The sequence below is a fragment of the Fusarium keratoplasticum genome, chromosome 2 (genome assembly GCF_025433545.1).
Source record: "Fusarium keratoplasticum isolate Fu6.1 chromosome 2, whole genome shotgun sequence".
In the NCBI taxonomy this organism is placed as follows: domain Eukaryota; kingdom Fungi; phylum Ascomycota; class Sordariomycetes; order Hypocreales; family Nectriaceae; genus Fusarium; species Fusarium keratoplasticum.
Genome location: NC_070530.1, coordinates 2,928,462 through 2,940,799, shown reverse-complemented (window position 1 = coordinate 2,940,799; position 12,338 = coordinate 2,928,462). Strand labels below are relative to the sequence as shown.

The 12,338-nt window shown below is 53.7% G+C and overlaps 4 protein-coding genes across 4 annotated transcripts; 2 read left to right on the top strand and 2 right to left on the bottom strand.

Moving 5' to 3' along the window:
* Positions 1-3,075: 3,075 nt before the first annotated feature.
* NCS57_00281700 (uncharacterized protein) lies at positions 3,076-4,011 on the top strand (the record flags this gene model as incomplete). The annotated part of the gene is made up of 3 exons (XM_053052835.1): positions 3,076-3,237; positions 3,297-3,470; positions 3,520-4,011. 3 exons carry the CDS (start codon positions 3,076-3,078, stop codon positions 4,009-4,011), a joined length of 828 nt encoding a protein of 275 aa, XP_052918081.1.
* A 930-nt stretch (positions 4,012-4,941) lies between these two features.
* Positions 4,942-6,532, bottom strand: NCS57_00281600 (Septin-type G domain-containing protein; the record flags this gene model as incomplete). The annotated part of the gene is made up of 7 exons (XM_053052834.1): positions 4,942-5,191; positions 5,243-5,710; positions 5,760-5,897; positions 5,948-6,035; positions 6,091-6,207; positions 6,296-6,371; positions 6,518-6,532. 7 exons carry the CDS (start codon positions 6,530-6,532, stop codon positions 4,942-4,944), a joined length of 1,152 nt encoding a protein of 383 aa, XP_052918080.1.
* Positions 6,533-7,171: 639 nt separating this feature from the next.
* On the bottom strand, positions 7,172-9,894 carry NCS57_00281500 (uncharacterized protein; the record flags this gene model as incomplete). Its single annotated transcript, XM_053052833.1, has 3 exons — positions 7,172-8,943; positions 8,999-9,252; positions 9,305-9,894. 3 exons carry the CDS (start codon positions 9,892-9,894, stop codon positions 7,172-7,174), a joined length of 2,616 nt encoding a protein of 871 aa, XP_052918079.1.
* Positions 9,895-10,923: 1,029 nt separating this feature from the next.
* Positions 10,924-12,226, top strand: NCS57_00281400 (uncharacterized protein; the record flags this gene model as incomplete). Its single annotated transcript, XM_053052832.1, has 4 exons — positions 10,924-11,032; positions 11,090-11,128; positions 11,182-11,279; positions 11,327-12,226. 4 exons carry the CDS (start codon positions 10,924-10,926, stop codon positions 12,224-12,226), a joined length of 1,146 nt encoding a protein of 381 aa, XP_052918078.1.
* Between the last annotated feature and the right edge of the window lie 112 nt (positions 12,227-12,338).

The following is a 12,338-nucleotide window of genomic DNA, read 5'->3' as shown; positions in this document are numbered from 1 at the left end:
CCGCGTAGGGGGCCAGCTAGCGGGGGGGCGCCCACTGGGGGGTAAGGGTTGGTGGGCACTGTTGAGGGAGAGAGGGAGCCCCACAACGGGCATTTCCCCCATCCAAGGCGGTGAGCAACAGTGCGCGGGTGCAGCTCTGATGTGCTCGACGTCCATCATGATATGAATGTGTGGCCTCTTTTCATTGCCCCGGGACGCGCAGAGAAGGACTGCAGAGGACCCAATTGGTTACTTGGTATCCATTTACTATGAATAACGGTCATATCTTGTGGGCCTGGCCGTGTCATCCCAGCTGACGGGAATGGATGGCTGTTCTCGCGGCAGATGCATCATGATGGGATGGACAAGTCAATAAAGCCGCCTGCGGGGGTAATGGAGACAGTCGTGCATCACCCCTCCATCAGAGATGTCCTCATCAGCCAGATGGAAACCAACAGATGCACAACTACACGCATTGACTCTCGTTCCATGGGGGAAAAAAAGACACGAAGCCTCTTGAGATTCTAGATGTTCTCATTCTCCTCGAGTCCTGGACCCAGACTCTCTAGCTCCAGGGGAGGGGAAGGGGGCGTTTTAGGGCCCATCCCGTCCAGCCACCGGTTGCCCAAAGCTTCCATTCCGTTGAGGAGCCCAAAAGGAAAAAGGGCAGATCATCCCAAGCAAAGAAGCAAGAAAAAAAGAGAAGAGAAGAAGCTTGGTCCCCTTTTCTCTCATCCCCTTGCCCCTCAGTCGCTCACCCTCTGGTTCCTCTTAAGCTTAGCTTATTAGCACCCATCCATTCCCCTAGGCTATTTATTGTCACTGTAGATCTTCTGCTCACCCCCTTTTCAAAAGAGAGAAAGCTGTCAATTGATTTGATGTGCCTTGGTGGCGGCTTGCTCCCGAAACCTTGATCCTTCAACCCCAATGCTTGCTTACACAAAAAAGAAAAAAGAAAAATCGAGTTGTTTTTCTGCATATTTTTTTCTCAGTGCCGGGAACAAAGATGTCATTCTCGTCTGATTCTGGCAAATAAGCCTAGATTTGATCCTGTGCACACCTGGTTCCTAGGAAGCGAAATGCCGCCTCCGGGTGGACAAGGGTCCAGGTCAACAGAAAAAAAAAAAAGCAGGGCCCAGAGTTTGATATTCCCCCCCCGGCCATCTCTGTTATGGCCACTTTATCAGCCTGTAGCTGGTGAGCCAGCACCGGGCTGATCATCTCCGGCTGTTTCATTGGTCAATTCGACGTGATGGACTGTCTGCAACCTCGGTACACACAAATGTGACGAGGTGAGTGTGATTTGACCTTGCCTTGTCTGTTGCGCTCGTGATACTGCTGAGTACAACCATCCAAGGTGACCACGTTCCAAGCTTGACTCAATTTATCACGGCCCTTGTAAATATTGTATTAGATGTAGGTGCCTATCCAAGGCAGGTATGTAGGTCGTCTATCCGCAACCCCGAGCCTCAAACACCCTGATCCACCATCGAAACCAAACCTCCTCCACCGTCTTTTCAACTCGAGACGGCCAGCTCCGCAACCTGATGTCTTGCCCCCTCCTCTCGACCAAAGTCCCAGCATCTCCGGTTATCGTTGCCTGCATCCACGCGCCGCTGCCTCGCATACTGTACGCCATGTTAGTCGTCTGAAAGCAACAGTGAAGGAAGCGCTTTGCGCGTTCCCTGTCTAGCCCCCGTCCCCGTCTCCGTTCTCTTCCACCCCCAGCTCGCGCAATTCATGCTTGAAACTGGAAACCCCGCGCGCCGCCATGGATGATGGATCAACTCCGTCCTCCCCGCCGCCGCCGTCGCCTTTTGATCTCGGTTGTCCGTGTCTGTGCCCGGGCGGCTCTTCTCTTATTCGCATTTACTGCCGACCTCTTATTCGTCTCTGCCCCCCCTGCCAATCCCATCTTGCCTCTACTGTACCCAATCTCGAAAAATAAACACTCGAGCTTGGCTCTGGCTTGCGCACATCACCTGCACTCCAGCGGAGCGCTTCTCCACTCGGGTTAGCTTAGGTGTGACATGCTTCTCAGAAGCCGCCATACGAAAACAGCCCGCCGTCTTGCTCCTCCAGCCCCGCAATCTTGGATAATCTCTACGTCGCCAAGGCGCTTGATAGTCCCAATAGCTTTGCATTCTGTGGAGCAGATGCCATAATTATCTTTTATCTTCTTATTTCTCACGTTATGCTTGAGGTTTAAATGCCGGTGGATGTGAGATCTTCCTATCAACCTCCTAATCACTCAAGGCTGCTTCTCGGTACCAGATTACACATCCGAGAAGCACTCAACAACCAGAAGATGGATCCATAATGTGATTTCGCAAGTCAGGACTAAAGAGTGGGTCACAGTTGAAGCTTAGTTTCAATGAAACAACTTCTTTGTAAGCTGTGTTCTTGTTGAACTGGACAATGACGTTGTCTCGGATTTCCTTTGAGCTACCAACAGCTTATTGGACTGGGCGAAGGTTAGAACAAACTGCCAAACTATGGCCGTGCGAGCCAGTATATCACGACTAGAAGCTGAGAGAGTCAGCCACATTCAAGGGTCGTCGCATTATGGGCCAGGAGTTTGCCTTGTTGAAGCCCAGACAGTCATGTTTAGCTGTACGCACTCCGTATCTGTTAGCCTTGAGTGTGCCTGACATCAATATGTCAATATTAGGTGAATGAAGCCAACGTCGCAACAATCCAAGGAGTATGGAGGTGTTCACTGAATGAACATGAAAGACTCCATCAGTCTCCAAGAGTAATGGCCCTTATAGCGAGTGCCTTACCCCCTTACTCTCTACTCTTGGGCTCATATAAAGAGCTGATGACGGATTTGGAAAGGCACCCTCCATCCATGCCAAGCTGACGCCACACCTGCGCCCCCTAGCCAATCACACAATCACGTTGCCTAGCGCCACACTCGTCGGACAGTTCCCCCACATGACCTCCCCGACGTCCTCCCTCGGCCTCGCATCATCGACAAACCGTCGTCACCACCCTTCCATCGAAACGTCCCTCGCAGCCTTATCCATACTGCACAAACTCCTCCCGACACCTCTCCGTTACCTCGCGACCATCGTCAAACGCGTCGTCGTCAAGATGGCCTCCTCGACAAAGTACCAACCCGCGCCTCAGAGCGACCCCGACGACTACACCCACGCTCCCCCCGCCTACGCCGAGGGTTCGTCCTCTCGCGACGAGACGCAGGGTCTCTTTGGTGCACCCCGCAACAGCGAGGACAACCTTCCCGATGACTTCAAGGTACGATATATCTCCGCTAAGCTCCAGAGTTGAGAGTGACGATGCTAACATCATGACAGTTTGGCGGCTCCGTGGCCGAAGCTACCGTCGACATCCGCAACCAGTTCGTCCGCAAGGTCTACACCATCCTCACCGTCCAGCTCCTCGCCACCGCCGGTGTGAGCTCCCTCACCTTCTTCAGCGCTGGCTACAAGGAATGGATCCAGGGCCACCCCGGCGTTGTCTGGGCTTCGGTACGTCCCCCTTCGAGAATAACAGATTGAATTACTAACACAGTCACAGCTCTTCGGTGCCATGATCTTCATGGGCCTGACCTACTGGAAGCGCAAGTCTTACCCGACCAACCTCCTCTTCCTCTCTCTGTTCACCCTCGCCGAGGCCTACACCATCTCCGTCATCGTATCCTTCTACAAGACGTCCATCGTTCTCAACGCCGTTGTCCTCACCGCGGGAATCTTCGTCTTCCTCACTCTCTTCGCCTGCCAGACAAAGTACGACTTTACCTCATGGATGCCCTACCTCTTCGGCGCTCTCTGGGGTCTCGTCATCTTTGGCTTCATGGCCATGTTCTTCCCCTACAGCTCCACCGGTGAGCTCATCTACGGTGGTCTTGCGGCTCTCATCTTTAGCGGCTACATCCTCGTCGACACCCAGCTCGTTCTCCGTCATCACCATGTCGAAGAGGAGATTGCCGCTGCTATCAGCCTGTACCTGGACATTATCAACCTCTTCCTCGCCATTCTGCGCATTCTCAACAGCCAGTCTAACAACTAAATCTGGCTGACCCAACAGAATTTGGGTGGAAGGTGTAAACACGGAGGCTCAGCAATGAGACTCGATCAGCGGTGGGATCATTGATTCCTGTTCTTTTCCTTACTCTGTAGTGATTGTGTTTCGACTCGTGTGTCATCAAAATGTCTCTCGTTGTTTGTGCATAGGAAGTTGTCAAGACAAGACCTTGGGCATTGGCGTTTATTGGAGGATAAGTTAATTGGTTTTCCTTGTTTCTACGTATCAACCGCTGGTTGGTTAATCCCTTTACAACTAGCGTAGACCAATAGTCAATCGATAGTTGACATCTCAATTGTGGAATCACCATTCATGAACGAGTTTCGGCAGTACAAGAAATATTGAATGTATTTGATATCAGCATTAGAAGGCCACTAGAAAAAGGAAACAATCAAGGATGTGTCGTCCAGAATGGATACCAATACACGTCCAATACAAGTCTAACATGGCCACAAATGGCCAGAGGGCAGGCATCGTCACACAGACGATACGCCCTTCTCGCCAGTCAACTGCATTGCCATGCTTGGCCCTCTTCATCCCTCAAGACACACCACACACGCTCCTCGCCCAGCTGCATCCCACAACAGCCACGAATGAATGGCCCTCCCTCAAAGAATGCCTCTACACGCAAGCGGCCGCCCGCCCGCCGTCTGGCTTCCACGGAAACGCCCCCTCAGGTTATGTGGTATCTCTACCGTCGCCTCGAGAATCGTAGCTAGCTCTCCGGTGCAGCAGGGCGGTGATGAAAAAGAAAAACAAAACGACAACTCAGTTTTGCAGCAGCAGCAGCAGGGGGAATATTCTCATCTTTCTCTTTAGTCGTGGGAGAGGAAAACCAACGCCAGCAATCGACAATAGTCCAACGTCGCATTTTTGAAGCACCGCGAAAAGACCCAGTATGTGAGGTGACATGGTCTAGTTGGTAGGCTCCTCGCCGTTGGGCTCGGGCGTGCCGGAGGCCTGAGCAGCCGCCTCTCGTTGCATGCGCGCCTCGATCTCGCGGAGCTGGGACTCGCGGGCCAGCAGCTCCTGTCGCTTCTCGTTGATCTCGCGCTGCACCTTGAGCTCGATCTCGCGCAGCTTCTCCTCCTCTCGTCGGAGCTGCTCCTCCTTGAGGCGGACGGACTGCGAGGCAAGGTCCTCGGGGTTCATTGAGCTGTCAGCGCTGGAAGCAGTTAGCGGTGAATATGTTAAGTAGGATCACGTTAAAACTCACTTTCCGGCAGCGCCCTCGACGCTCTTAGACAGCTTCTCGGTACGGTAGTTCTCGTACAGGAAGTCGTGGGTGATTTCCTTGAGATCAGCCAGATGGCTGTGGAGAAGCGCAGATCGAATGGCCAGGAAGTCGGAGTGACGAGGGTTGTCGACCTCGACAACACCCCAGGGGTAGTGGCGGGCGCGAACCTTGCGGCCACCAATCTCAACAACCTCCTCGGAACCAACAATGGCGAAAGGCATGAGTCCACGGAGCTCAGCGTTCTCCTCGACGGTGTCCTCGTCATCCTCCTCGATATCGTAGGGGAAGTTGTAGACAGGGATGCGGTAGTGCTCAATATCCTCCATGACCAGCTTCTTGGACTCAGCGAGCTCAGCGGGGGTGAGCGAATCGGCGCGACCAATGACGGGGATGACGTTGACACGGGGGGCGAGGCGCTTCATGAGCTCGATGTCGAGTTCTCGGAGACTATCGATGTGAGCAAGAATCATAGAGGCTGGGGCGTGTAGGCACATACCCATGGCCAGTGGGGGTGATGAAGTAGAGCATAGCATGAACTCGGTTGTCCCTGAAGCGAGGGTTACGCTTGATACGGGACTCCTCGGCGAGAATGTCGTCGTATTGCCTCTCGAGGTAGCCGACGATCTCTGAGAAGCTAGGATGGGTTAGCGGGGAGTATAGGGGTCGGTTGCTAGATGAGCTCACCTGGCCTCGTTGTCGATCTGGTCGCCGAAGCCGGGGGTATCAACAATGGTCAGAGAGATACGGGTGCCCTCCTCGTCAAGCTCGAGCTCTAGAGCGATGTCAATAATGTGTGCGCAAGCTGTATAGGGGTTCACTAGACGCACCGACAGTGATGGGCTTGATCTTGACGCCATCCTCAACGTGCGCGCTGCCAGCATCGTCGGACTCCTTGTGGTCCAACACGCTCTTTCCACAGAGGGTGTTGACAAAGGTGGTGCGGCCTGCATACGGTGAGCTTGGTGAACGGTTTGGGTCGCGACGAGAGCGCGGGAGCTGTTGTCGCAGCGTGTCTCGCCAGGGGCCACGTACCAGTGCCTGAAGCACCGCAGACCATCAGACAAAACTGAATACCCTTCTTGACATTCTTCTTTCGGCGAATCATCTTCTATGGGGAAGCAAGAGTCAGCTATGTGCAAGCAGAATGTGGCGACGCGCGCGTGAGGTGTCCGTTGCAGGTATGATGCGGTGACGGAAGCTCTATCGGCCGGCCCATGGAGCAAACGGGGCCGAGGGGGATTGGATTGCACGTACGCCCATGGACGACATCTCGGCGACGGTTTTCGGAGACGATGAAGCTGAACGGTAACGGCAGGAACGGGTCGGGGGCACCAAACGTCGAGCAACGGGCTCTTGTCGAGAGGGAAGACAGGCGTTTTGGGTGGTTGTTTGAAGTGGAAACTTGGGGAAACCAAGGGGAAAATGTTAAAGGAGGCTAGGAGCAAGGAGAGGAGGATACGGGTCGGGTTGAGACTTGGTCGCTCAAGGGGCATGGGCAATTTCGCACCTGGCCAATCGCTCCTGCCCTGGCTTGGGCTGGGATTCAGGGGAAGTGCCAGTACCACAGCGTCCACAGGGAAGGAGCACCCTCCACAACACGTCTCGACGCCCTGTCAATCAAGCCAGACCGCCTTCCCGCCAACTCAAGGGACCACTTTAGCGGGACCCACATGAGCAAAGTCGTGTGGCGCTTGGTTGCTCTGTTTCATCACGTGAGGTTTACTGCCATTTGACAGCATTGCAAGGTTTCATCAATACGATAACTACCGGCTCCTGAAATAACACAAGTGATGAAGATGTATTTTTCTGCTATTTCCACCTACAACGTAGACATTTTCCAAGCACGACGAACAAACTGAAATGGTCATGGACACTAACCATTCTTTGCTGATTCACACCCTCTGCCCTTCAAGCATACAACTTCTTCCGGTCAAGTGGCCTCCACTCCATCTTGGATTCTTGCTCGTTCTCGTCCTGAGCTGACGGCACCGCTCGTACCGCGATATATCCCGTCTCGCCCTCAGGTCGCACGTCCGCGAGTTGGAGCCGCAGATCTCGCAGCTTCCTTGCTCTGTCTGGGCCATCAAGACTTGACCCACTGGGAGCCAGAGGCACGTATGGGTTATCTCGTGTCAAAGAGCTTGCAAATCCTAGCACATCTGGCCCATGGATGAAGAACTGTAAGACGAGTCCCAGAAGGGCCAAGAGTTGCAGGAGCGTCGTTGTGGCAAGCAAGATAGCAACCCAGAGCCGGTTTGCCTTGTAGACAGGATGAACTGCAGTTCTTGTGCCGCTGGTGGAATTCATGAAAGGTTGGGCGTTGTTTCCGCCTTCACCCAAACTGAGAATATTAAAGGCCGGGGTCGATGTAAACGTGACATTGGTGTGGCTAGAGGGGTTCAAAGCGGCATCCCAATATGTGTTAAAGGCTGTCGTGAAGCGCCGAGAGAATACGTCAGGGAAGATAGAGAGATCTTCTGGCGTCCACTCTCGGTATGGCTGGCCAGCGAATGGATGCGGATCCCCCATGATATAATTCTCCGTGGGCGATGCTAGAGCCTCGTCCGCTTCCTCTCCCCCAACCGCCTGGGGCCAGAAGTCCATGACCCCATTTAGAAGTAAAGCGTTGCTCAGGATAGGTTCTGGGGGCCTGTTCGGGTCATGGTTACCCTTTACGCGACGTTGACGCCGTGCGGAGCAGCTTGTTGCCAGTGGTCGCGGGCCGCAGCGTATGCCTGTTTCAACGGTGATGGTCTGCATAGTGCAGTTTACCATGGGGTAAAACGAAGAGGTCTCTCCTCCATCTGCAGGTTCCTCGCCAACGCTAGTATAAGTCAGCTGGACGGGTGGAAGATCGTCACGGCTCTTCCATCTCGCCCATGCCTCTGGAGCGAGCCTATTCCCCCAGGGGCTCTTCATTTCAATCGAGAAAGGTTCACTAATACTGTCTTCACTGTCTCGTCTTCCGGCGTAGACGCATTTCAAGTCCATGTAGGACGACTTGACAGTGAAATCGTATTGCTGATCGGCGCTTGAGGAGTCAAGGCCTTGGATCTTGATCCCCAATAGGGACGCATAATGGCTATCGCCACGAGTAAAGGCATCATCTTCCACATCATACCACTCATCAATCTTCCTCTCAGGAGACCACTGTGGGATCTTTGGCAGCTCCCAGAGATCTCTTGTTGACCCCTTCTGCTGCTGAGAGGACATCAAGGTTGACGAGTACAGGGCTGTGATGCTGCGCCTTGTGTCTCTGAACGAGGGCAAATCAGGAAACGAAAAGAATTGGGAGCCGGGGTCGGAGAAATAGACAACGATGGTTGACGTGGTCGTGCTATTCCCAGGAGCGAGTAGTCTAGAAGCGCTTTGTCCTCCGAGAGGAGACATTGCCCAGATCAATAAAATCCCTGAGCCAATGATAACCTGGGTCCGGACGAAAAAGACTCTCTCCACGGCGGCAGCGAAGCTCTGGCTCCCAAATATCTGCTCCAGCGTTGCCAGCCCAATGCCATTCGGCCTCTCCAGGCACCACCGGGCAAAGGCCTTGTAGAAACGGCTAGAAACAGCAGCGAACAGTATTGGGTATATTGTAGGGCTCAGACGAGTCAATTCGACGACCCTCTCCCCAAAGTCGGATAATGGCTGTTCGTCTAAATGGACGGAAACGAGAGCAAGAGCTAAGTAGCAGGTTAGTTTGGCATACCCTTTGAGAGCTGGGAAATGGTAACTGACCAACGAAGCAGGTAGGTACAAAGGTCAGAATGATGTCCCAGGCCCAGCCTAGAAGCCAAGTAACGCCGAGAGGATGCAGCCTTCCGGGGAGCAGGCGTCGCTCGGTATGTACTTCGGCAATGGGATTGACTTCCACTTCATACTTGGGTCTCTCCTCAGTATCTTGCGCAGACGAGCCGTCAAGAACCGGCGCGTAGGTCAGTTGAGATGACTGCCGTGAGCCAGAGACAGTCCATCTATGCCTCTTTGCGTACCTGTCTAGTGTCAGCGCCGGGATTTTGTCGTGGGGAAAGCATCAAGTGCTACCAGTATCTCCAAAAAGCGCCGAGGAGGAGTAGAACAGCAACAACAGCGGCAAGACAAATGCCAGCTACTGCCCCAGCCCCCATTGAGTGCTTGGCCTGGTTCTGGTCGCTGCCCTGGTCCTTGGAGGACTCCAGCATAGATGTCAAAGATGGCCTCGGGATCGAAACGGTCGTAGCGTTGAGTGCCTCACCGGACGATTCAGGATATATCAGAGAGTAGCGGTTCACGGGGTCCTCGCTCAAGGACATCGGGACCAGCCTCGCTCGCGGACATCCTGATCCACAGGCATTCTGTCCACAGCATCCTATGAAGGGTGGATCCAAGAACGCGCAGGTATAATAAGAATCGGTATCTCCTGTCGAGCCGCAATCTTGTATGGGGATGTCCATGTAGTGCTCTCGGTCGAATGTCGTTGCGCGAAGGTCTTCGTCGGGACACACGCCCTTACCCTTGGCGCAAGGGTCACTGGTACAGCAGCCCATGAACTCTTGCCCTACATTCTCGCAGATGTAGAAACGGCCACCAGCGGGACAGGAAAGTCCCCAGTGTTTGATCGCCTTGGCAACTTCCTTCGTAACGTTGGAGGTCATCCTGACTGAAGAAGGTTGCGGCGGTTTCTTGGCTGTGAACGGACAAAGATGCAATCGACTTTGTGAAACGAGGGTGGACACAGGAGAAGAAAGAATAAATTATCGGGGGCTGGGCTACTTTGGTAGTAAAAAGAGAGACGGAAAAAGAATATAAAAACCAGGCTCGGGAGGATCTTCAGCCATTGTCGAGGTGCAGAAGCCACAAGCAAGGAGCAAAGGCCTGGATTGGGCAGAAGTCATCCATCCTCAAGGCCCCAGGCTTGGCAACAGCTTGAGCTTACATGTTGGCCCCTTGATTCTTGATAGAGCTGAAAGATTCCGCCTGCACGATGTCGATCGAGTTGACCAACGCTCAGCCATGGATGTGAAAGTGCAACACAAGAAGGGAGGTGGTTTAAGTGTGGCTTGATACGATAGGATAGACAACGTTCTGTGGCTTGACGGATCCTGTGGCTGTGCCCCTAAATAGGTGGGTCCCCCCAGCTCCATTACGGCTCCACGTTTCACACCGTGACGCCGCCCGCGAATGTGAGTTGTCCAGTGGATGGATGAAACAGTCCCGTCCAAACAAAGCCTCTCTTACAATAGAGACAGACACCCGCAGCCTTGCTTAGACTGGAAGCTTCTTGCATAGAGAGACAGCACCTTGTTTCTACATCTCTTTTATCTATCTAATCATCTGACTTTGTTTGAGCGCCGCCGTCGCCCACTCTAATTCATACAAACCTCCACCGTGCAGGTACCAAACAGGTGGATCTGCAACGCAACCTGCGCCGAACAGGAGCCCCCAGGTGTCAGAACGCCTTATATCTCCGTTGCCAGACAAACTTCGAGATGTTGTCGCACTCGTGATACTTAAATCACTACCTAGCGCTCCTTCTTTATTCCTTGATTCCAGCATAACCCGTCGTGGGCATCAAACCACGCATCATCTCCCTCCGCCTCTTACCCCTCTCAGGCTCTCCCGGTTCATCGGATATACCCACGAGCACACCAGATTCAACGTCATATAAAAGCATACAAATCAAGATGAATGTACGGCCGCCGATAGAGGTCTCCACCCCAGAGGCCGTCCTCTCGGTCTCGTTTAACAACGACGCGAGCTGCTTCGCTGCCGGTCTTGACTCGGGCATCTGCAGTAAGCCACCCAGCTGCAGACAATATGGGGAGGGTCTCACTGACAGGCATTTCCTAGTCTTTCACACAAAGTCATGTCTCCTCAAGGCCTCAAGAGGTACGTCTGTCTAAGATCGCGTCTCACCACCGCAGGGGCTCACCGTCGCACAGACTTCAACGCCGGCATTGGTCTCGTCCAGATGATGGGCATGACCAACTATCTCGCCCTCGTTGGCGGAGGCAGGAATCCCAAGTTTGCCATGAACAAGGTATGTCGCTTCTGAGATGCTGAGAGTCTTTACTGACTTGTTCCCAGGCTATAATATGGGATGATATGAAAGGAAAGGTGGCCCTGGAAATCACAGCCTTGACATCTGTCCGAGGCGTCCAACTTGGCCGAGAGCGCATCGCTGTCGTCCTTCAGAACAGCGTCCGCGTCTACTCCTTCGCCAAGCCTCCAGACCTACTCCATGTCTATGAAACTGCCGATAATCTACTCGGCCTTTGCTGCCTCTCTGAAAAGAAGCTCGCTTTCCCCGGCCGAACACCCGGCCAGATCATGCTCATCGAGCTGGCGACTGGCAACGTCAGTATCATCCCTGCGCATTCCTCGGCACTCAAGGCCATTGCTCTAAGCCCGGATGGCGAACTACTGGCGAGCGCCAGCGAGATGGGTACCCTTATTCGCGTCTATTCGACAAGCAACTGTGCCAGGCTCGCCGAGCTACGCCGTGGCATTGACCCAGCCACCATCTTCTCCCTAGCCTTCTCGCCCTGCAACACCATGCTTGCCTGCACTTCGGACAAGTCTACACTTCACATATTTGACGTTGCCCATCCACGACGGCCGGCCATGAACCGGAGCCAGCAGCTCGGTGGTTCTGGGTCGGACCCTGGAGACGGCACGGGGAAGTGGGGAATTCTCAGCAAGATCCCTCTGATGCCTCGAGTCTTTTCAGATGTCTACTCCTTCACATCGGCGCCTTTCGAGGCCGGCGACGAGACCATGATAGGAGGCATCCCCTTCTCGGAGGGCCTTGTACTTGGTACATCACAACCACCAAAGGGCGTCATTGGCTGGATCGGCGAGGATAGCTTGGTGGTGATCGGAGCAGGACACGACGCACGATGGGAGAAGTTTGTCATTGTAAATGGCGAGGACGGTAAGCGACACTGCGTGAGGGAAGGCTGGAAACGATATCTGGGCAATAGTTAAGTAAAGCTGAGGCCATGATCAGGTTAATGGGATGAGGGCACGAACGATATTGCTGGGCGAATCTGGATGGGCGTTCTTTGGGGTTCAGAATAGGCACGGTTCTTTTTGATTC